The 22,125-nt window shown below is 38.3% G+C and overlaps 1 protein-coding gene across 1 annotated transcript; it reads right to left on the bottom strand.

Moving 5' to 3' along the window:
- Positions 1 to 11,787: 11,787 nt before the first annotated feature.
- Positions 11,788 to 17,135, bottom strand: LOC101169042 (leucine-rich repeat transmembrane neuronal protein 4). Its single transcript, XM_011479454.3, has 2 exons — positions 14,385 to 17,135; positions 11,788 to 14,034 (listed from the first exon to the last, which is right to left on the bottom strand). Exons 1-2 carry the CDS (start codon positions 14,386 to 14,388, stop codon positions 12,419 to 12,421), a joined length of 1,620 nt encoding a protein of 539 aa, XP_011477756.1. The 5' UTR covers positions 14,389 to 17,135; the 3' UTR covers positions 11,788 to 12,418.
- Positions 17,136 to 22,125: the final 4,990 nt, after the last annotated feature.

The raw sequence follows: 22,125 nt of genomic DNA on the forward strand, positions 1-22,125 counted from the left end.
TCACTTTACAATTTAGATTTATACAGGAGATGTCGGATGACTTGACAGCTCCTAGCAAATTGCAAAGTTTATAATCAAAGAGGATATGGCCACTCGGATTCACAGCATATCCACAAAAGTAATTCATATGTTCATGTGCACTGATATGATTTCCTTCAAGATGACAAAACTGTTAAAAGGTGCCACTAAATTTCTGAAGATCTCACTGAAGGCCTTTAGTATCACAGTAAACTTTCACTATCAGTTTATTTGACATAAAGCCCTTTTTTTACATGCATGACTGAAAATTAATGAATGTACAAAGTTGGTCTAAATTATGAAAATTTAATTCTGGTTGATGAAGCATCTTAACATATGAACTTTCACTACAAATGGAACAAATTTTGTTGCCCTGTAAGTAAATAATAAAAAGATGAGAATGTGTTTTAATTTAATAATAGAATTCATAATCTGAACAATTAAAAAGAAAGATGTGGTGCTAATTACAGTAAACTATTTTACCTGTCTAACTTTAAAAGATCTTTAAATAATAAAAAATCTCCTAATGTATTAGTTACATTTATCAAGAATCATTTTGTGAATAAATGTCTCGGTTATTGTTGCTAGCATCGTTTAAAATGATCTTTTCATAATGCTGATATTGATATCACAAATCCCTGTCATAGTTGTTGAGTCTTTCGACACTTAGTGAGAATAACTATATTATTCTGTATGCATTTAGACACTAAAGCTGACAGAAGAAGAAAAAGAAATCTCACCAGTTATTTGTAGCTGCAGTAATCACTTCACACTCAGAGTACCCCTTTGTTTCTAAAAAGCACCATGTCAGATGTGTTTTGCATTCAGAGGCTCGTTCGTAAATATTATGAGTTATGGAGCCATCATCACTTAAAATGATTGGTGCGTTATTGAAGCTGAAGCAAATACTGTATAGAAACACAGAGCTATATAGTTATGTCCTGTATGCCACTTGAGTGGCACGCAGCTTTCAGACAGAAATTATTATTATCAGCTTTTAAGTGCTGGTCTTATTGGATGAGATCTACAATGTTCCTTCTTGCTAGGATGTTGAATGCAAATAAAAATAGAGAGCTTTGTAAATAATTTATTCCTGACATTTAGCTGGGAGAAGTACAGAGACAAAAACATGTTAATAAATGTTTAAATCTTACAATTTGTGAATTTCTGATGAGCTTTCAAACTTGGACTGCTATAAAATGTGGGAAATGCAAACAAAATGACTGGGATGTTAATGCATTTTAGCAGTTGGAACATCGCACGACTGGTCAAATTAATTAGAAAAGGTCATGAACATTTGATGTATAGTTGGTATAAACATTTTTAAAGGTAAATATGGGAAGAGGTTGATGATCTGTTGAAGCCTTCATGGGTAAATAATTCAGCATTTAAATAACAACTTTGTGCATCAAGAATTTGGGGATTTAATAATTTCTTGAACAAATTTTGAACCTTTTTTTTCCAGAAAAGAAAACCTCTGTGATTAGGACAAGGAGTTTTGTGTTCCAGTTGATGCTACATTAAGTGGAGTCCTGGTTGAAATATTACGTTGCAAACACTGAATTTATGTAGAAACTAGACTGAGGGAGTGAGCCGTTGTAGGTACAAAAAGTGTTGGGGGGGCAGTAAATGTTCGCGGAACCTGACACCAATGATGACGTCACACTAGGGTAACCCCACTTGGACAAACTGCGTAGCGTGGAGATCTGCTCGGGCTCTACATATTTTCATTTTACGTTTCCTTTTGTAACCTTTCCTTCATAATTTGTATCTGACATTAGTCTTTGTAATGTTTATAGACCCACTTTGTAGAAAGATCTGTGGCTGTTAGAATGAATCAGCAGCTCCATGCAAGTTAACCGTGTCTCCGAGCAGAACAGCTGGAGTCTTGTAGCTTTGTGTTCGCAAGCAGGTGTCCAGTCCGGAGAAGGGTTCGAACCGCAGTCCGTTCGGCTGCTCTGCGTGGGCGAGCTGCCGGATTCAGGAGAACCGTGTCTCCCGGGAGATTTGCGTCTCCAAGCAGAGAAGCAGCTTTGGGACGGTGTGTGCAATGACTGGGTAGGCTTTAGAATGAAGAGTCCTGAGAAACCGTGCAAACACTCATTTAATTTTGTGTTTTCCAATCGGGTCCAGACAAAATGAAGGCTGATGTTATTCCAGTTTAAGTTCATCCCTTTCTAAATGTGATTAGCACGGCTAAATGTTGTTAGCACGTATTAACTTAATCCTAACCCTTCTTCCGGGTCAGTTCTGCCAAGAATAAAGCACTGGCCGCACAGATTTAGAAAAAACTAGAAGTGAACATGCACTTAATAATATCTATAGCAATAATAAAAGTCCGTTTAGAAGATCATCTCGCTCTATGTCGGTGCTTTGTTTGTTTACAACAGAACTCATAACTTCTTCTTCTATGGTTGTACTGTAATTTGTCCTGACTAAACACTATCTGACATGTCATCGGACCAACGTACAGCCAATCAACTAGTGTGACGTCATCATTAGTCGCAGGACCCCAAACACTTATTGCACGCCAAACCATTTTGGTACCTACACCGTCACCCATAGAAAAACCTTTACAACCAAAATAAGTCAATACAGTCGCCATTTTTCTGCGTTATGTCTGTCTCCATAGTGGAACTTGGAACCAGTAACCCGTGATAGGTCTGTGTCTGTCTTCCATGGCAACCACTCTCTCCAGTCAGTAGTGAGCATTTTAGAAGGCCACACCCCTTCCACTGAAAGCTAGCTCAGAATAATCTGTCAAACGGTTCAAATGCTAGAGCAAAAATTTCATTAAAAAAATTTTGGATTAGCAAGAACATGTTGAAAAGATTTAGCAGAGAAAGATTGGTTGTTCTGACAATTACAATGACTGAGTAATAGCTGTTTATTTCTCAATAGAAGTTAATTTCAGCGTTTTGGGACCAGTGGTTACTTCTTATTTGGAACGCGAAGTGGAAGGGGTCACACAGTCCAGTTCTCATATACAGTCAGTGGCTGCAAATTAGCGGCATGAAGACGTTAAAGATTTTTAGGGCACAGCTACAAAATGATTAGGTTTTTATTTAATGTCTTTCTTAAAAGTTTTTTAAATGAAAAGTGCAAAATTAAATTTCATATTGGCAAAACAACTGCAAAAAATATCAAGCTGACTAGTAAATCATTTACAGTAATGAATAAAGATTATTCTGGTTATTTCAGAATTCTGAATTCTTCCTAATCTACATTCACTTTTTTGCTGGGTCACTATTTAAAAAAAAAAAATAATACAAAGACACTGAGCGTATCTGTGCCAGTAACAAAAATTTTATTTGAACGAGTTTGATGGGTAGAGATGTTTGATACCAATGACAAAAATATGAACCCTTCCAAAAAAATAAAAACAAACAATAACAGGGTAAGTTGTTTTAATTACTACTTAGCAATGTCTACTTTTTGAATAGTAACCAAAATTACAATATTCATACTCACGTAGTTTGTTTTTCTAGTTCCAAAATCAGCTAAAATAATGCAAAATTACAGTCAACAAACAATATAGAAACTTCTGAAGCGTTATCCAGTATTTTTTTTCAACCAACAGTGTGCTGAGTGAGAACACAAGACTGTGTCTGCTTGTTAAATGAGGCAGTGTCAAGTTATTGTCCCATTTGCTTTCCACTCGATGTGGTTTCTGCAGAAGAAACAAGAAAATAGGCAAGAATTGTAAAAGAATGAATGCAATTCATTATTAGAACAAAGCTGCTGCTGTTAAACATTCAACCTTCAAACCGCAAAATAAAAATACAGAGCTGCAGCAGACTTGTGGACTGTGATGTACCACTTTCACCTTTTGTGTGATTCGAGCACACCTCCTGTTCACTAATGAACTCGAAACATGCCAGAAAAGGACGTCTACCTTATGATGAACAGATATCAACAACAGCAAAGAGTTATCAGAGGCAATACAGTCACATCAATATCTATATTCATAATAAATTTGCTGCACTCTAAGGGTCCATTAGCAGCATTTGTAACTAAGCAACAAAATATAAGCCTGGCCTTGAAAATAGTAGAGAGATAAATTTCTGGGCACTGTAACTGTTCGTCTTCTTATTCCATAACCACAGTCGGAAATTTTGTTTCTTCGGACTGACGAGAGTCTCTGTTGTCAGGAGACCTGTTGTTAAATTGATTTGCTGTGTAGCGTCCAAAAAGCCTAAAAAAGCCACTCTCTCAAGAAAAACCCCTCACTAACTGGGGTGAAGTAGTATAAAGGAAATACACTGCTATTTGAACGTTTTTAATTACGGTATCTAAAAATCATCTCTAGGACAAAGACATCTGTCAGCTTCACCTAAATGAAGTCCGGAGTACACTGGGAAGATGTTCCCATGCAGGCAGTTTTCACATCTTTCCATTGTTGGCTGTGGCAGATAGTACAAATGCTGTGTTTTATTAAAAAGGTTGTTTGTTCAATGCCTAGCTCTGCCACATGTGGAAAAGCCCTTTGGCAAGATGCTGCACCCCACATGAAGAGTGAAGATCTGCAAAGCATGTTTACAGAAGCTGTTTGACTGTGTCTGACTACACAAATAAAAAAACTCATTAGAGAGGGATTGCAGCACTGGAAGAGCAAAATAATAAAGGTTTCTTTCCTTTTTGCTGCATTTGCACAAAGTATGTTGCTATGCTAACAAATGTTGACAAATGTTTATATGGTACATTTTTATAGTACATTTTTATAGTCCATTTTTGTGTTTTGCAAGTTTATCTGTAATGTTCTATGTATACTATACATTAAATGGGGCCTTACAATCAAAATTTGAGATTGTGGCATTTCTGGGCATAATTTTAAAGCAGTGGGTTGCCCCTGGACTCAGTGTAACAGGAACTTCACACTGTGACAAGTCACAGTAAGGGTCAAATAGGCATGCAGTGGAGTTGCATTGTTGCATTGAGGCTCACTAAACTGGGGAATATAGACCACAGTGCATTGCGTTTGAACAACGTTTGTGAAAAAAGTGTTTCAATAAAATGTTTTAATAAATTAGATTAGGTTTTCACTTCGCAAAATCTGTGACGTCATATTGGCTGTTTGAAAACAAAAGTATTCAGCACGGCTTTCGAATTGCTTTTAAAATCCAGGGTATTAAATAGCCCCGAACTATATATATTTTTTGTAGTTAGAAAGTAGGGAAGGAATTAGCACACAGCCCAAGTCTTTCATGTATGAAATGATGCTTTGAAAGAAAAAGCCTGGAGCAAGATTTACAAGATTTTCACCACTTCAACATTTCGCACCAAGCCTCTCCCAACAGTAGGTGACGGAAATGCAGCAGGAAACAGTAGCAAATGAAGAACAAGCCTCTATACCTGCTTGTTCAGTGGGAACACAATGGACTAAATCCATGTTCAAGAATCTGCGTTTAGCATGTTCTTGAACGTGTTTCACATGCCCGGTGTATATGTAGCTTAATAACAATGTTCTTCAGTGAGCTGACTGTGTTCATTTAAATAAGCTTGCAGGGTTTAAAAATTGGGTATAGTTTCACTGAAAGCTGCCAAACAACCTATAACTTCTGTTTATCAGGGGGTTTGAATAGATTAACAATAAAAATACTAAATGTTGACCTTTTTTCAGAAAGCTTGTTAAACTACAGATATACTTTAAAAGCTTTTTACAATCAGGGTTGTTGGTTACTCTCCGAGTGCACTAATATAAACCCATTTTGCAATGTAAGCCAAACTTTATTGAGTTTTGCACCTTGGACAGGACGGGGGGAAGGGGGGGGATAATACAAGGTCATGGAATAAGATGAGGGTCATACGTAAATTACATTACATGCGTTGATGCTCATTCACACAAGTACGTACATACCCACACACACACCATCACACGGTGTCCACACAACTGTTTACAGTCATAAGCATATCTATTTAAATTCATGGTATCTATAGAATACTGTTTCACGTCCAACAAATAAACAAATAAAACATCCACCATTCTTATGTTCAAACAGAAGAAATGAGCGGGTAAATTGAATGACTGTACGTTTCCTGGTGTCTGCTCAATCACACTGAATGCTCCAGTGAGAGCGCAGCAGACAAACCCGGCAGACAGATCCCTAGGGAAAGCCATCCACAAACGTACTAGACCCCCACCAGAAGAACGGAGCGGGAGTCACGCCCCCGTAGCCCCCCAGCCTAGAGGCAGAAAAAGCACAGGGAATGGGGCCACAACCATGCAGGAACTTGACACTCCCCCAGGCGTCCCAAGCCCAGACCATCCGAGACATATGCCAGCACCCAGACGAGAGGCACGCCACCACCAGGCGGTCCTGAGCCCCCGTTCCCACCCCTAGAAACGGAGCCACCCACGACCAGCCCACACTGCACCCTCGACAGCCCGCTTATCAGCCCCACCAAGACCGATTGGGGGAAGAGGCCGAGACCATCCACCCAGTGGGAGGGTGGACACTAATGGCGCAGAGCCAGGAGCCCCCACGCCAAGCAGCCAGGTCCACAATGGGGACGCTGGTCCTGTGTATGGAGTCCTGTGAAGAGTATTATACTGTATGAGCTGCAGAGTGGCACGTTTTAGCAAATTTGTGACCAAAAAGCGCCATCTGACCTAATACCCAGGTCCAAAGTCCCATTTTCCAGTTGGCATTGTAACTTTGTCTCCAATGTTACTTAAAAGTACATATAATTTGAACAAAAGTTTATATGATGATAATTTCCAAACCATATTCACTGATTCTTGTGGGATCAAATAAATGTGATTCAAGTTATACCTTGTACTTATTACTGACGTCAACTGTTCGTATTTAAAGTAATTGTTATTTCTTATTCAATTTATTTCCTTCAAGTTTTCTTGAATCATATGTTTAATATGTGAAATACCGTTAGCCTGCCAGGTTGAGAAATTAGCCTTTTTCTTATTTATCAGGATGTCAGGATGTATAAACCTTTTTTTTTTGGTTTGGTTTGATTGCTTGTGTAAAATTCCACACGTTTAGCACTAGCTTTAAATCTCATTAAACTTTTAGAAATTGATAGTGCAGGACTTTACTGCACATCAATAACAGAATAACTGTTAAAACCTTAGAAATTGGAGAGGGCCTTATTGTTATCAGAAGTGCCTTAGTAGGTGGTTGATTGTGGTCAGAGAAAGAGCAGAAGCAGCTGAAACGGCCCATTATTTTTCTCCAAGACTGAAAAAAAATGTCTTGGTGATGCAGCCATTCATCAAATGTAAAAGCAAAGGAATATATAAAAGTTTTCAATTTATTGAATTTAATTCAATCAACGTTCATTATAGCATAAGATACTTTACCTCTACTTTAATCAAATTATATTCCAATTCATTCTGAGCTGCCTCAATCCAATTATAATCTAAGTTATTGGATCTTTGGGCACCATAAACTGCCCTCAATTCATGTATCACTTAGAGTATGATAGAAAATAGAAGCTTTGTACTCTAGAGGTAAAACTGACATCATATACAGTGTATGTTCTGTTTTTTGACTGTTTGTAAATAAATAAACTTTTCAAAAAATAACCTGACTTCAGTTTGTTGCTTTAAATTTTACACGCATGTTTAAATATGTTTGTAAAGTTGTCTGAAAAACCAGACAACAGCAGGTGAGATGAAGGATGATTGAAAGTCCTTGATTGGATTGTCACATCAGGGCTTTCACTGACAGGGATATAATAGACCAAACTGCTTGCAGACTAAAAAATTGAGTCAATAACTGAGAGTTTTCATCGCTCCATTGGCCGCAATGTTATGTTGTTGTCAAATTGATGAAAAATTGATTTCTGACCAAGAGGCTTGTTTTCCAGCCAAAATCAGTAACAGCAAATCAGGATTATGCTGCATCTTATCCCCATTATCTGCTTCAGCTGATGGATTTATGCTTTTGCAAGAAATTCTTGTGAAATTGAGCCTTTTGTTTGCCAAGTCGAAATTCCAGGAACAAAAAAAAAAAGATTTAACAAATTACTTGATTAGACTTTAATCTGTTTCAGAGCAATCAGAAGAAAAATGGCTTTAAAAATCCAGACTCTTAGAATCAATCAAAAGTAACTAATCCAACTTAATCCATTCTCCAAAAGTCGGCTCTTTCAATTGTTGTCCAACAACCTTTTCTGAAACTTCTCTGTTTGCATGAAGATGGGTTGGATACTTTTCATCTTGGAAATGGTACAGAGGGCCATGGTCCTGTGCAGCTTTGCTGGATTAATGTTTCCATTTTTTATGCTGAAGCTGAAGGGGACCTCTGTTCAAAGGGGGCTACCGGCACAGAAAAACCATAATGTTAGTAATATTTTATAGCCTTCTGTTGGAAGCCAGAATCAGAATAGTAACAATAGGTAAAACTGCCTGTATTCATCAAAGTTAACCTGAAATTACATTTTATTTTAGCTCCTTTCAAACTCTCTGACAAAAGCAGAGAAACTAGATTAAATTGTATATTATTTTATTAAATACGACGTTTTACTTTTGTTTAGTTTTTCAACACATTTTAAACATTTCTTCACCTCTTAAGCAAATTTGCCATGAAAGCTTTTGGTGTCTGTTTCTTTTCCGAAACACGATGGGCGTAATATGCTATTTTTAAATTTCATACAGTTATTTGTGTTCACTTTGTGGCTGATGTCCCATTTGTGGGAAGCAGATCTGTTGGCCAACAGTGGAGGACAATAAATTTTCCATAACAATATCTCAAAAGAATTTGCAACAATGCAGAGGCCTCCCTGTGTCTGCATGTGCAGCATGTGTGAGGTAACTTCATGTGGGTTAAATTTAAATATCACTTAAGGCACTACATATGGTAGCATTTTCTTAAAAGCAAGCGGAAATACTGTTATAAAGGTCAAGTTGTCAGAAATGCTTCTGCTTGAAATGATTTTCTGATGTTAAACAGACTGAATTGGCTAGGCTATCAGTCATCGTGGACAAAAAAACAATGTCTTCATATCAGATGTCAGGTAGAAAAAGGGGCTGACAGGATAGCCTGTAACACAAAAATGTTTTTATTGTGAATAATCAGAGAAATTAAATACACAAAACACTTTGCAGATAGCGACACAAACAGACAAGAATATTTGACAATGAATATATGTGCTCAATAAAGAAAGTTTCTATTAATAACAATAAATGAGACATTTTGCTTGAAGAGTTTTTGCTACCGAAATGTTTGAGTGTTATAAAGGAAAGCTGAAAGTATAAGAGCACATGATAGATTTCAAAAACATTTTTCTTCAAATTTGAGTCAAAATGTAAAGCTCCTCCTGCTCAAAGATTATAGTATTTTTGCTCAAATGAAAAAAAACCTCTTGCAGACTGCTGCCTGGGTTTGTTTCCGTGAACAAAAAGTACATTTTCCTGCACAGAGCGCCCACTGGGACACATGACAAAAGGCTGCAAAGCGTTTCTATTCAAATGAATTTTACAGGTGACATACTGCACACAAAAAAGACAGGATAAAGTTTTCTTAACCCAAACTGTGACGAGTGCCTCTGAAATTTTTCATACTTCACTGAGTCAATTTTCATCCGACGTTAATCGTTTGGATTTAACAGCCTGGAACTCATTATTTTGACTTGGTAGCTTAAAGGTTACACACCTTATATTCATCATGTAGGAGAAAGAAAGCTGAGGGAAAGCTAGTCATTGGTTCAAAAACAGTGAGAGACTCCTTCTACAAAAGGGTACACGTCCTAAAAAGGAGAGACAGAGGAAGGAATATGCTCAAAGACACTATCTGTGAATTTCCATACAGTTTAACAATCATTCACAATTATTGATTCACTTGTGTTTGTTTTGTTTAGATGGGTGTTTAACAGTTTGGAAAAATAAACATCTCTTTTACTATGAAACTTCATCTAAATCTTACCAGCTGTGACTCAAAGCGATCTTCTGTGTTTAATCCTCTCATAAACCAGAGCTTAAGTGTTGGTGACAGAAGGCAATTGTAGCCTTGCATCTAGCAGCTCTCCGATAAGATGGCTGCAAACCTTTTTGAAATCTGTCTCACTCACACATTATATTTTAGAGAAGCACAAAGGGACAGTTCTATGTCCCTTTTCAAATTTTACTTAGCATTACATTAAACAGAGTTCCACCACATTATTTTTTTGTGAAGTATGAAATAACAGATTTTACTTTGAAAAGCAGGCAGTCAGACAGGCAGGAGGTTTTTAGGGTGTAATGACACATCAGGACTGTTGCTTTAGGATGATCATGCTCTCCCCTGTAAATAACTAATTTAACCTTTGGCAAAGATACACTAAACATCAGAAAAGATCCCCAGTGAGAGCTTCAGTGGGAACACAGGCTGTGAATGTGAGCGCTTCATGCTTAAGTCTTTGCTCCTCTCATCTATTCTGTGGCTTACTTTATTTTATGCTATGTACCTTAATTAAAGACTTTTCTCTGGACTTGCAGTGCGTTTATTTTTATTATTTTTTCCCCCAGCAAGAGTTCCTCTTCTGTGCATTGCTGTGTTCGGTCAATACTTGATGGTCCCACAATTTTTCATTGGAACAAATGTCTTCGGTAACGATCAGCAGGATGCAGACCACCGCCTCCTCCTAATCAACCTATTTTCCCCTTTCACCAAAAGTTTCAAAACCCAGCGAATTACTTTGAATCAGTCATGATGTGTCAAATCAAACACTAATTACCATATCTTCAAGGCTTGGATCAACAAATCATTTGTGTGGCTCATGTTGCACTTTTTCTTTGGCCTGCAGGTTTACTGGCCCTGTACGGGAAATTCATCATTCATGCAAGAGCTGGGGACTAAAATATGGATACAAATTCTATAAGCAGTCATTCTCTGCTTGACAGGAACATAAATATGAAAAAATCTAAATCTGAAAACATAGACAGTGAAGATCATAAAATGTTACCTCAACAGCCTTTGACAAAAGAGACACTGCGGGAGAAAGCTGACAACATGCAGAGGAAAGGTATTTATGTTTAGATACAAGTGTTTGGGAAAAAGACAGCTGCATGGAAGATATTAAAATAAGACGTGAAATGTTTTTTTCCCCCAAAAAAATCTCAAAAAGAAGGGAAATTTTGGACAGCTAGGGGCTAGCTTTTCGTGCCTAACCTAAAACACAATTATCACCTGGTGCAGGTTAATTTTTTATGCCTTTACAGCATACATGCCATAAAAGTATACACACTTATCTTAGATGGTGAAGCAGTTTACTATCTTAAATTATACAGCAGTGGCAGATAACTACATAAATCTGAGTTCCTTAATCTGCTTTTGATTTTTTAGGACTTTAATTTTTCAGTTTAATAAACTAAGATGGCATTGCCTACTTGAGGCCAAAATGTAAAAAAGAAAACCAGGTTAGATCAAAAGCATGAAAAAACATCATTTAAAACCCAGCTTGCACCATTGCCCAGCCTGTATCCTAGGTTGCAGTCCAGATGCAATCAAAGCTGCTGTTGTCAATACTTCCAGACGAGAATGGAAGGGATCCAGAAAAGCGGCATGTGAATACATGTCAGCTCCCTCTGCATGCAGCAGCAAATCCAATGAAATGTGTGACATCCACGGCACAGTGCGTGGCTTTAAAGAAATACTTCTCTCTCCACGCTTTGCTCCAGCTAGCATTGGTCCCAATAGATACACGCTTTCACTCCCCCTGCAGTGTTCCTTTTTTAACAATAGCCATAATTACACAGATTGCCCTGTACCAACTCTGTTTTAATGTTATATATATATATATATATATATATATATATATATATATATATATATATATATATCATTTGTTTTTCTTTTGTTGGACACAAGTTGTCTCATCCGAAGAATGAAGAATTTTCTGTATTTGATAGTACAAAAGAAGGATGGCTTCATGCAAACCATGCTCACTTTGTGACTCCATGTTTCAGCGGCGCTGCTGCAGCTGCACTTGTCTGCCAAATGCAAAATGACTCAACTGGACAAAGAAGGAGGTGCAGCCCTCCTCCAAGCAGACGTTAGTTTAACCAGAGGATTATGAACTCATCCCGATGACACACACACACATTAATTTAAAAGATGTACATTTAAATGCTTTACTCAAGAAATTAAAAAAAGAAGTCAAACAACAGACTCTTTCCTTTCGTCTCACGGTGATGCACCCTGACAAAGGCTGTGTTTCCATCTCTCCACAGAGCGGACGTACATCCTGAAGCGGAGACGTTTTTGGATGAAGCATTGGCTGAACCCTGCTGACCCAGTCCTTCGTGTCAGTCATAATTAGTTCTCTCCAAATATATCACTCCATACACGTCATCGTGTTCTTCTTTATTACTTCCACAAATTCAACCCGATCTGTCATCTAACATCAGAGAGAAAACATTTGTGTCCATTTAGCGAGTGAACCTTTATGACTCTGCCAGCTGAGCTTATACCTCACACTCTATGGATCCTGAAATAGTGCACGTGCATGGCCTGGTTTCATTCACCAATGAGTCCATTGCTTCTGAGTTTGAATGGTAGCTCAGATAGTACTCTTGCAGCTGAGAGTTAAGGTCCTGCTCCTGCTTGTGGACCTTTTTTCTTCGTTTATGGTTGACTGAGTGCTGCTGCAGCTGCCTCATGGTGTTGGGGTAGCGCCTCCACGACACATAAATAACCAGCAGAATCAATGAGACTGACAGGAACAGGGCTACACTGCCTGCAATGATTTTATGGAAAGTCATATGTTCAAACTGCAGCTCTGGAATGAACAGTGTGGGGGTTTCAAGGGAGATGTCGGATGGAAAGGTCATAGTTGTGGATTCTGAGGTCTTTCTGTCAGCCTCGGTGGGACGGACCGGAGAAAGGGTAAATTTCTTTGAGGGTGACACAGTATGCGTCAGGTGTGTAACTCCAAACTGAACTGGAAAAGTTGTAACATCTTCAGTTTGGGTTGTGCTCAGAATGATGATGGTTGCAGTGGAGAGCTCCTCAAACAGACACACAGAGTAATTCCTTACTACATCCACCACCTTCTCACCCTGCACAGACTTGGGACTGCTGCAGATCATGCTGATGTCTTTTGAGTCCCTGAAAGTTCTGAGCCATCCCATCAGAGGGCAGATGCTGGGACTGCAGTCCCAGGCGTTACCTGCCAGGCTGATGGTGGTCAGGGAAGTCCATGCTGCCACAGTTTCTGCAGATACGCTGCTCAACTTGTTTGTTTCAAGATTTAGTGTTTGCAAGTTTGGCATGCACTGGAAAACGGCTGGGTCCAACATCTGGATCTCATTCCCGGACAGGTCCAGTTTCTGAAGCTTCTGCCAAATCCATGGTTCACCTTGACTGACAGATCGTATGCGATTCCATTGCAAATAAAGAGCCCGCAGGTTGGTGAGGCGAGGGAAAACATAAAAATTAATCTTGGAGAACTGATTGTGCTCCAGGTGAAGCTCCCTCAACCTGAACAGCCCTAAAAAGGTTGTGCGGGTAAGGCTGCGCAGGTGATTATAACCCAAGTCAAGAAACTCCAAGCTGCGGCACTCCAGAAATGTTCGAATCAGGATCTGTCTCAGTCCATTAGAGCGAAGGTGGAGGTTCTGAAGCTTTCGTAGACCGTGGAAATGGCCTGGCTGCAGAGACTGCAGCTGGTTGTGATTTAAATCCAGATTCCTCAAGTTTGGAATGGCACTGAATGTTTTATTGTGCAGATGGGTAATTTCATTTGAATTGAGAATCAGCTCCTTGAGTCGACGCACTCCATGAAAGGCCAAAGCATCCATAGAACTGATGGAGTTGTGGTCCAGGTAAAGCCAAACCAGCTGATTGAGATGTGCAAACTGGTACGGCAAAAGAGCCATCAGGTTGTTATTACGCAGGGAAAGTCCTTGGCATCCTGTGGAGATGTTTACTGGAATTTCTAGCAAGTTTCGAGACTCGCAGTAAACAATCTTCCTTTCGCAGCGACAGCTTGCAGGGCACATCTTCTCCCCCTTGCTGAGCAGCAGCAAGGCAGCTGCATGCAGAAGAAGGCAGAATAACCTCCAGTCCAACATCACAGAACCTGTTGGGGGTAGAGGGGAGCAATCAAAGCACTTGGTTTGAGGAACAGTTTCCTTAAAGACATTTTAGGAATCACAAGTAGGACTGGAAATCATGTTTGAGGTCTAATCTTTTAGACATTTTCCAACCTGTTTCATGGAGGATTGATAGCAGTCTGTAAAAATATTAACAATAATTAATGTTTGGATATCTATCATTTCCGATTGAGTAAATACATAAAAAATATTGATTTTAAATTCCTAATGTAATAAATTAGGATACAACCATACAAGGATTTTAAATATTTTGTCAGTGAAAGCTCATCGTGTCACTCCGGCTTTCAATAGGGACAGAGGAGTGAAAGAGACTTACCCATCGTGGAGCAGAAGGAGCAATCCGAAATGGATGAAGAGCGCGTTAAACTGCTCCCAGTTCACGCAGCTTCAGTCCGCATCCTGAGCTCACTTCCAAACCCAAGTTTTCTGCAAAACTGTCTCGACATGTCGGCGAAGGTGCACCTTCAGAGTTGGGTCGCAGTTGGAGTCACCGCAACAGTTCAGTCCGCCGTGTGCGCAATTACCCATTTGGGCGCCAGTGCGCTGATGCACAGCTCTGCTCCTCGCGCAGCCCCCCCTCCTCCATCCCTCCCCCCTCTCCGTCTGCATCTCCACTCTCCTTACCTCACGCCTTGCTCAAAGGCGTGGGCGTTTTTAAGAACATAAGCTTGCAAAAATATGTAATCACGCTAACTCTGCCTTTTAAGCAAACTAAGAAATGATTTCAGAGTACTGTCTGTTTTTGAATGCACTCTGTGTAAAATATGAATGATGTTTTCAGAATTAAGTATGAATAATAACTGATCCCGTATTTTTCTAATTTTCTTTCACGTATTTTTTTTTACATGTGCACTCCCAAACTTTGCATGTGTAAGTCAGATGGGTTCTGGTGAGAACTGCAGTGCTGAAACACCAGGAAAAGAAGATCCCTTAGAAGTAAAAAGGTGACAAGATCCACTACTTCATTAGTTACCAGCCATTCTGCGTGACACGAATCAACAGTGACATGGATAATTGGGACTTCTGGAAGCGATTTCTGTGCCATCCTGATAGCTTCATCATTCCACCAGCCTGATTGTGATGTTGACAGTTCATGTGGACAAATGTGACTGAGATCTTGTAAGCCAAAAAGGCGTCAACATTTGGATGAATGGGTTTTCAAACAAACTTGGCAGTCAGCAGGTAGCAGCGGAAAGAATCATGCTAAGACGGAGATACCTCTCATTATCTGCTTGTTTTCTTCTCATTGTTTACACGCTCCATGATTTGAAAAAGCGCTCACACTGGGAAAGAGAAGGTTGTAGCCTGCACAGCTTCAGATAGCCTAAAATGAAACATGTGCTTACAGCAACCCCTTGTGCACACAAAGAGAAAAATCCTGAGATCTGACGATACTGATCTGCAAATGTTTGATCTCAAAGTCAAGGGTGAGAGCTGGTCTATGGGTTGAGGGAATATTGGGCTAATGAACCTGCATCAATATTTGGCAATGAGGTGCAGTGTTCTCCCTAGTCAAACAAAAGCTCCACGGCTGCCTGTGGGCTGCATTATAAAAAGGGAGCGCCTCAGCAGGGCAGAACCTCAAATGTAAAAATGGGCCGTTTCCTTCAGAAATTACTTCGCAAACCTAGTTGCACTCTGTGTAATTGAATTGCAAAGAAAACCTGCTCTTCAAAGCATCGTCACATGGTGTCTGAGGAGCCCACATATTACTCAAGTTACATCCATGCACGTCCTGAAAGACAGTGATGCTGCTCGGAGAGGCTGCATGGAAAACCTACTGCAGGTGGGGGTGGGAATGCACTGTCACCGATCATGTGTCAGCTTCATAAACAGGTTATGGTCTTGATCTCATGCTGGAGATTAAAAGTAAAGGGGTGATTGTATGTCAGTTTCAGTGGTGATAGCATCCAGCTTTGGAGCACAGATTAAAGGCAAATAAAATTATGAAGGATCAAAATGTAAGTTTATTTTTTAAATGTGTGTATTTGGCTGCACATCTTTGAATGGTCCAAATCTGTCTGATTGGGGAAAAAAACTATTGTTTTTCTTTCATCAATGTTCTTAAGCCCTTTCCATTAAAATACCACAAAATGTGTGTTGTGAGATTCAAATACTTCAAATGAAAGTGTCAGATTGATACTGCCTGCCTCACTGCTAATGAAAAGTGCATATTCCAACCCAAACAGTGTGTTATTGTAATGGAGTTTCATTATTTAGGCTGGAAGCCAAGCCCCTCAGCAGCATTTGTATGGGAAAACGGCATCAATTCACCAGAAAATGTTACATCCTGTATCTTTTCATGCATGTATGAGGGTAAGTGAGTCTAACATGGGATAGTTGAGTCCCATTAAAACTAGTGTCTATGTTTAAAAAAAAAGCACAGGCTGGTGTGCCTCTTCACACTTTTTTGTGGTCTTGAACCACTTCTCACTATAATGGGAAATTGTGTATTTTATTTATGCAATTTAGCATCTCATTACTTATGCAAACACAAGACTCTCCATATGCCAAGTTTCATTCAAATTTGATTCGCATCTGAAATACAAGCACGCCATGTGCAAGTTTCATGACAGTCAAGCAGTAAAATCAAAACTTTTGCAACACAATGAAAAAAACAGCAAACATTTTGGCAGCTAATTTCCCAAACTGTTCCTTTAAGACATAGACTTCTATTGGAATTTTCAAACAACACATTTCATTGAATCTCAGATTACTTATGAAGAGACAGATCCCTCACATGATCAAAATCCCTTAAACTCTTTTCTTGATGTGGGAAAACATTTATCTCCAAATAAATTAGTTGATTTTTAATTTTACAAAAAACACATCAAATAAGCCCCCCCCCCGGCTTGGTTTCTTGGTAATTTTCACCTCCGGTTTGACTGAGGTGGAAGTGCATCAGTTTTAGTAGTTCTCAGAAGCCGTGTTAGTAAATGCACTCGAATTCTCTGAATTGTCGACTTGATTGTCGTGGAACGCAGCACTTTTAAATGACTAATAACATGATAGGCAGGAGAAGGTCACTGCTTTGCTAGTGAAAGACACACACTGTGAGAACATAACTGTTCACTGTTCTCTGTACTGTTTTTGCATGTGCAATGGGATTTTAGGCTTTTTGATGCCTGTGGGCAGTGCAGAGCTCTGAAAAGAATGATGTCCATCCCAGGAAAAGTGAACTGTTTCATGTGGGGTATTTTCGATTGATATTTGCAAAATCATTACTGATATTTTCAATTGATTATAATTCATATTTAGAAGACCAATTCTGCCATTTCTTACACAGTAAAGCTGCTTGAAACCAAGTATTGTAAATCTGACTCATGCACCCATATTTACTAAAACTTCTCAAAGAAAATGGAACTTTGATGCATTACATCTCCAGCATCAAAGAAATCTTCTTGTGGTCCAAACAGATACTGTTTTCCTATCTCACTGTGGTGTGCAAAGAAACTCAAAAAAAGAGAAGAGTAAACACTTTCAGCGTAAGTGCAATGGAAAAAGCATGAAGAAATACTAATCTGTGAAATACTGCAGCATTTCTACTCAGAATTTAGGCACAAAACTCAGTTATCGTCGTCATTTCTATTATGCATTATCTGCTCTTTCACACAGCTTTCCCAGCAGACATGTTTTCTTATGCATGAGCATAATGCAGAAGGTAGACTACAACATGAAGCCAAGGTGTCCACATACAGTATTCTGCTGAAAGGCACCTGGGAGAAGACTGAAAACGGCTGTGGCCCCTGCACAGACACAATGTTTTAATGGGGGTTTGATGTTGTTTTGGAATCTGTTTTGTAGTTTTTTTCCACTTACATTTTCGCTTACATTCCCATCAGAAGAAGAGACATGCTCCTGCTGCTGATCAGAACACTTTAAAAGTTCTAACTGTCCTCCAAGTGTCTTTAGTTAGAGATACTTAAACAGGAGATCTCCCCACATTTCCTCAGTAAGGTCATTTTAAAAGTTCAACTGCATCCACACTGGAGCTTTGTTAAAATGTTCACGTACAGATTAAGACAATATTAAATGAAATTCATTTACTCAAAAGGGTGATGTGTTCCAAATGATTTGGAATGAATTTTCTCCAAATACCTTTACCTGCTATGGGAATATTTTGTCTTCTCTGATGCAAAGAAAAGCCAAAGATTCAGACAGCAGTCAAACCCATTGAAGTTCGTCTTTTTATTGATTATTTCACCTTTTATACCTTTTACTAAATTTGTTTCAAAGGGATTCATTAGGCTTTAGGTTAGGTCCCACCCTTGCTCTATTATTCAAGGCTCTGTCAGTTACAGACAGTCATTAAAGTTTCATTGTAAGCAATTTGGTGCCTGAGTTATTTGCAAAGTGAGGTGAGTGCACACAGCAATATTATACCTTTGTGTTTTGTGGCGGAGCTCTCTTAAGTCATTCAGGGCTCTCATGGGGTTAACTTCTTGATTACATCTGTGGTAGCTTTGTTAAGCAGCTCCTGGGCGCAGCAAGACACAAAATGTATGATTTTAAAAACAAGAGCAAAGGTAAAAACATGGTTAATTCATAAAATGTATAAAAAAATAGTTGTGGAATTATTAAGAAATTTTGATTTTCTGAAAATAATGCATAAATGCACCTCACGTTGTCATTTTTCTTAAGAAAACCAATACAAAAACGAATGAAATCTGAAAATGACTAAACATTTCAGAGTTGATTGAGCCTCACTGATCACAGGAACAGGTTTCAGCATTTACAGAATTAGAGGTCAGCTGTTGTTTGAGTTGTCATCTTAAAATTTTCCGCACATGCTCCATTTAGGACTGCAAGGAGGCCTACCTGTTCTTGCTGCAGCCTTTGTAAAATTTGCAGAAGGCCGTTTTCCATTGTCCTGATGAAAAATGCAAGGACATCCCAGACAAAGACAGCATGTACCGATCTAAAATCTCAGCGTGCTTTTCTAAATAAATGATGTCATCACAGACAAGAAAACTGCCTAATTCAAGGGCACTGAGACAATCCTCATCATCCGTTTTTAAAAACTAGCAATAGCAAACAAATGAATTATTGTAGATAAAAAAATGTATGTTCTTTGACAATCCTGAACAGATGTTTCCATTATAGCTGAAACTCTGTTTCCACAAGGTTAACATGATTCACAGTAAAGTTTTTACTGGCAACTGTGAATAAATCGTTTTCCTGGAATCCTTGGTTCCAACTTCTGCTTGAAATATTCAGGTTTTTCTGGCATTTTCTGGTCTCCTTGTGTAATGTAAGGGCCTCTTTAGGTTAAATTTGCATCTGAACTGTAAAAATTCTAATTTTTTCCAATTTATTTGACAAAATACTAGTTTATTTTCCATTTGGCAGATTATTTTTAGTTCACCCCGCATGTGGGTCCACCATCAGTCTTTAAATGTACCTTATTGCCTCTAAATTGCTTCTTTTTCCACCTTTTGGGTTGCAGGTGAAGGCTGAAGTGTAGCAACAAATGGTGTAATCACAGCTTTATTTACCATTTTCTGCTCAATTCTGACTTTTTGGATTGAACTCAGATTTTAAGGTAAAATAATTAAATTGCTCCTACTTTTGCCTGTGTCAGATTGATAATAAATACACCGTGAAACTTGATTATTGACTGATGCACTTTTGCACAGTTGCACATACCAGATAATCAGAAAAGCTAGCGAAACCAAAAGAAAAAAAAAGAAAACTGGGTCACGTCAGACTTATTCAACAATACAAATGAGAATTAATGCAGAAACTACAGGAGACTTATCGTGCCATGAATGCACCGCAGTGACTCACTCTGATTTATAACGGTGTCAATACAAACTGAGATAACTCTCCTATTTGTGGGAATCTGTGGCTGTTCATTCCCCTTCCATCCATTTATCAGCATGTCGGGAGCTTTGACCTGTTTGTTAACAAACAGAGGTGAAACCAAGACCATCAGACTCATGGCCGTCTAAAGGGAACCATAGAGAACTTTTTTACTGAGATATAAAAGGTTTGTTTTTCCCTTCAATTTTTTAAATCTTATTCACAGACGGTGTCCAATTCAATAATCTGACAAGAACTAAATTACACGTTTTGGGAACAATCTCTGCCCTTATTTTCTAAATTACTACACTGCCATTTAAAAATTGATCCCAAAAATCTGGAAAAAAAAACAAGAAGAAAAAGAAAAGAAAAACTGTCATTTTAAAATATTTCGTTTAACATTTTCTTTAAAACATTTATCTAATTTGTATTTATTGAATGTTGGAATGCCTGATAGTAAAAGCCTATTAAATCATCTGAGAATGAAGTTCTGCACTCAGACAGATGACGCACACTGTGGATCACCTCTGCATTCAGAGCCGTGTAATTGTCACTGCCGTGCTTGCAGTCACCTTGATGTGTGTGACTCACAGAGAAGTGTGAGTGTGTGTGCACATTTCCCCTCTGCCCTTCAACCCTTGTTAGCTGACTGATCTAACAGTGGAAATTAAATCAGTGATTGCTGCTGAATGAAGCCACTGCATTCATGTTTCTGGCAGTTTCTTTGTCCCAAACTCTTTGAGCTTTCAACTGAAATGTTCATTAATGTTCATTACTGGTAATTATGACAGTCATTAAGAACAGGGGCAGACAGAAATGGATGACTCCAACCCTGCCTCTTGGTCTCTATATAAAACATTTAGCACCCATTTTTACACAAAGTATATTTCAATGTCAATATGCTAATTTCAGTGAGTAAAAAGAAAATACAAGCACATAGAAACTGATGCAGTAAAACATTTGTATTACAATAAAACAAACGTATTGTTAACTTGTAGAGGTTAAAGTCAATATTGTTACTTGGTCTGCATTGTGTATTGATGATTACTGGATTAATGTGATAATGTATTCTGATGATACTCAATAAGTATTACCTGTCTTTTACATGATGTGTGAAACATGTTACTGTTTACCAAAATTATGAAAAACTATTTTCTAAAGAATTTTGTCAAAAAGGAGTACTTTGTTACCCAAAAAATACACTTGATCTGATAAGAACAGGGTTATGACAACCATGCAAAAAATTTAACATGAAATAACTCAGTAAGTAGGGGTGTGATTACTTATTGCTTCTTCTCGCTCTTTTTCAAGCAATAGATCACACTCCACCTGACTTAAGTTGATAATCATTATATTTTATAAATCTAATGTGACCTTTCGTGTGTCTTAGAAGCATTACTGCAAAAATATCTGTTTAGGATTAAGAGTAACTACACAGTTATACTGATGGCATCATCTTACATTTTTGTAATTTTTTTCAGTTGTTTCAACCAATCCATTTCTTTATTTTTAAAATGAGTTTGATATATTTATATTTAGTTTTGTATATTTATATTTGTGTGATTTCTTGTTGGATGTCTACAATTAATGGTAAAAAGACTAAGAAATCATATCAAATCAAATCAAATCAAAGTCTGACTGTGGAAAGCTAATTTGCCTGAAACCTACATGAGAACCAAATTAACTTGGGATTTTTAAGTAACAGATTTAGAAACAGTGACCTAAAATGATTTAAGATAATTTAAAAATTACATGCATCCCCCCAAATTTATCCTTAATCATTTAGGCCGTTTTGCAGTATTTTCATAAAATTTAGCTCATTTTGATTCTACACCTACAATGTGAATGTATTTTATTGAATACTTATTTAGAATAGAATATTCACCAAAAATACATTTGTGGATCATAGCCTTACAAATGGTTATCACAAAGAAGTAAGGCAAGTTTTAAATGACTAAATGACTTTATTTATTGACAGATTATATTCTCAGGCGGTATAGTGGGAATGCTTTCTTAAATTACATGAAATATTTGTCCTTTTCTGCTTTGCTGGGTTTACTGTGAGTCTCTGTGAAAGCCGCCTGAGCATCATCTGAGAATGTGAGACATTTGGCTGCTCGGAGGGTTTTGACTGGCAGTGGAGCTTCGCAAATATCTGAAGGCAGAGCAAACAGTGTTCCCAGTCCCCAACTCTACTTGATATGCAGGCTGTCCTCCTGGAGAACAACGAGGACCATTTTGGAGAGGGCTGCGAA

Source organism: Oryzias latipes, chromosome 9, assembly GCF_002234675.1.
Source record: "Oryzias latipes chromosome 9, ASM223467v1".
NCBI lineage: Eukaryota > Metazoa > Chordata > Actinopteri > Beloniformes > Adrianichthyidae > Oryzias > Oryzias latipes.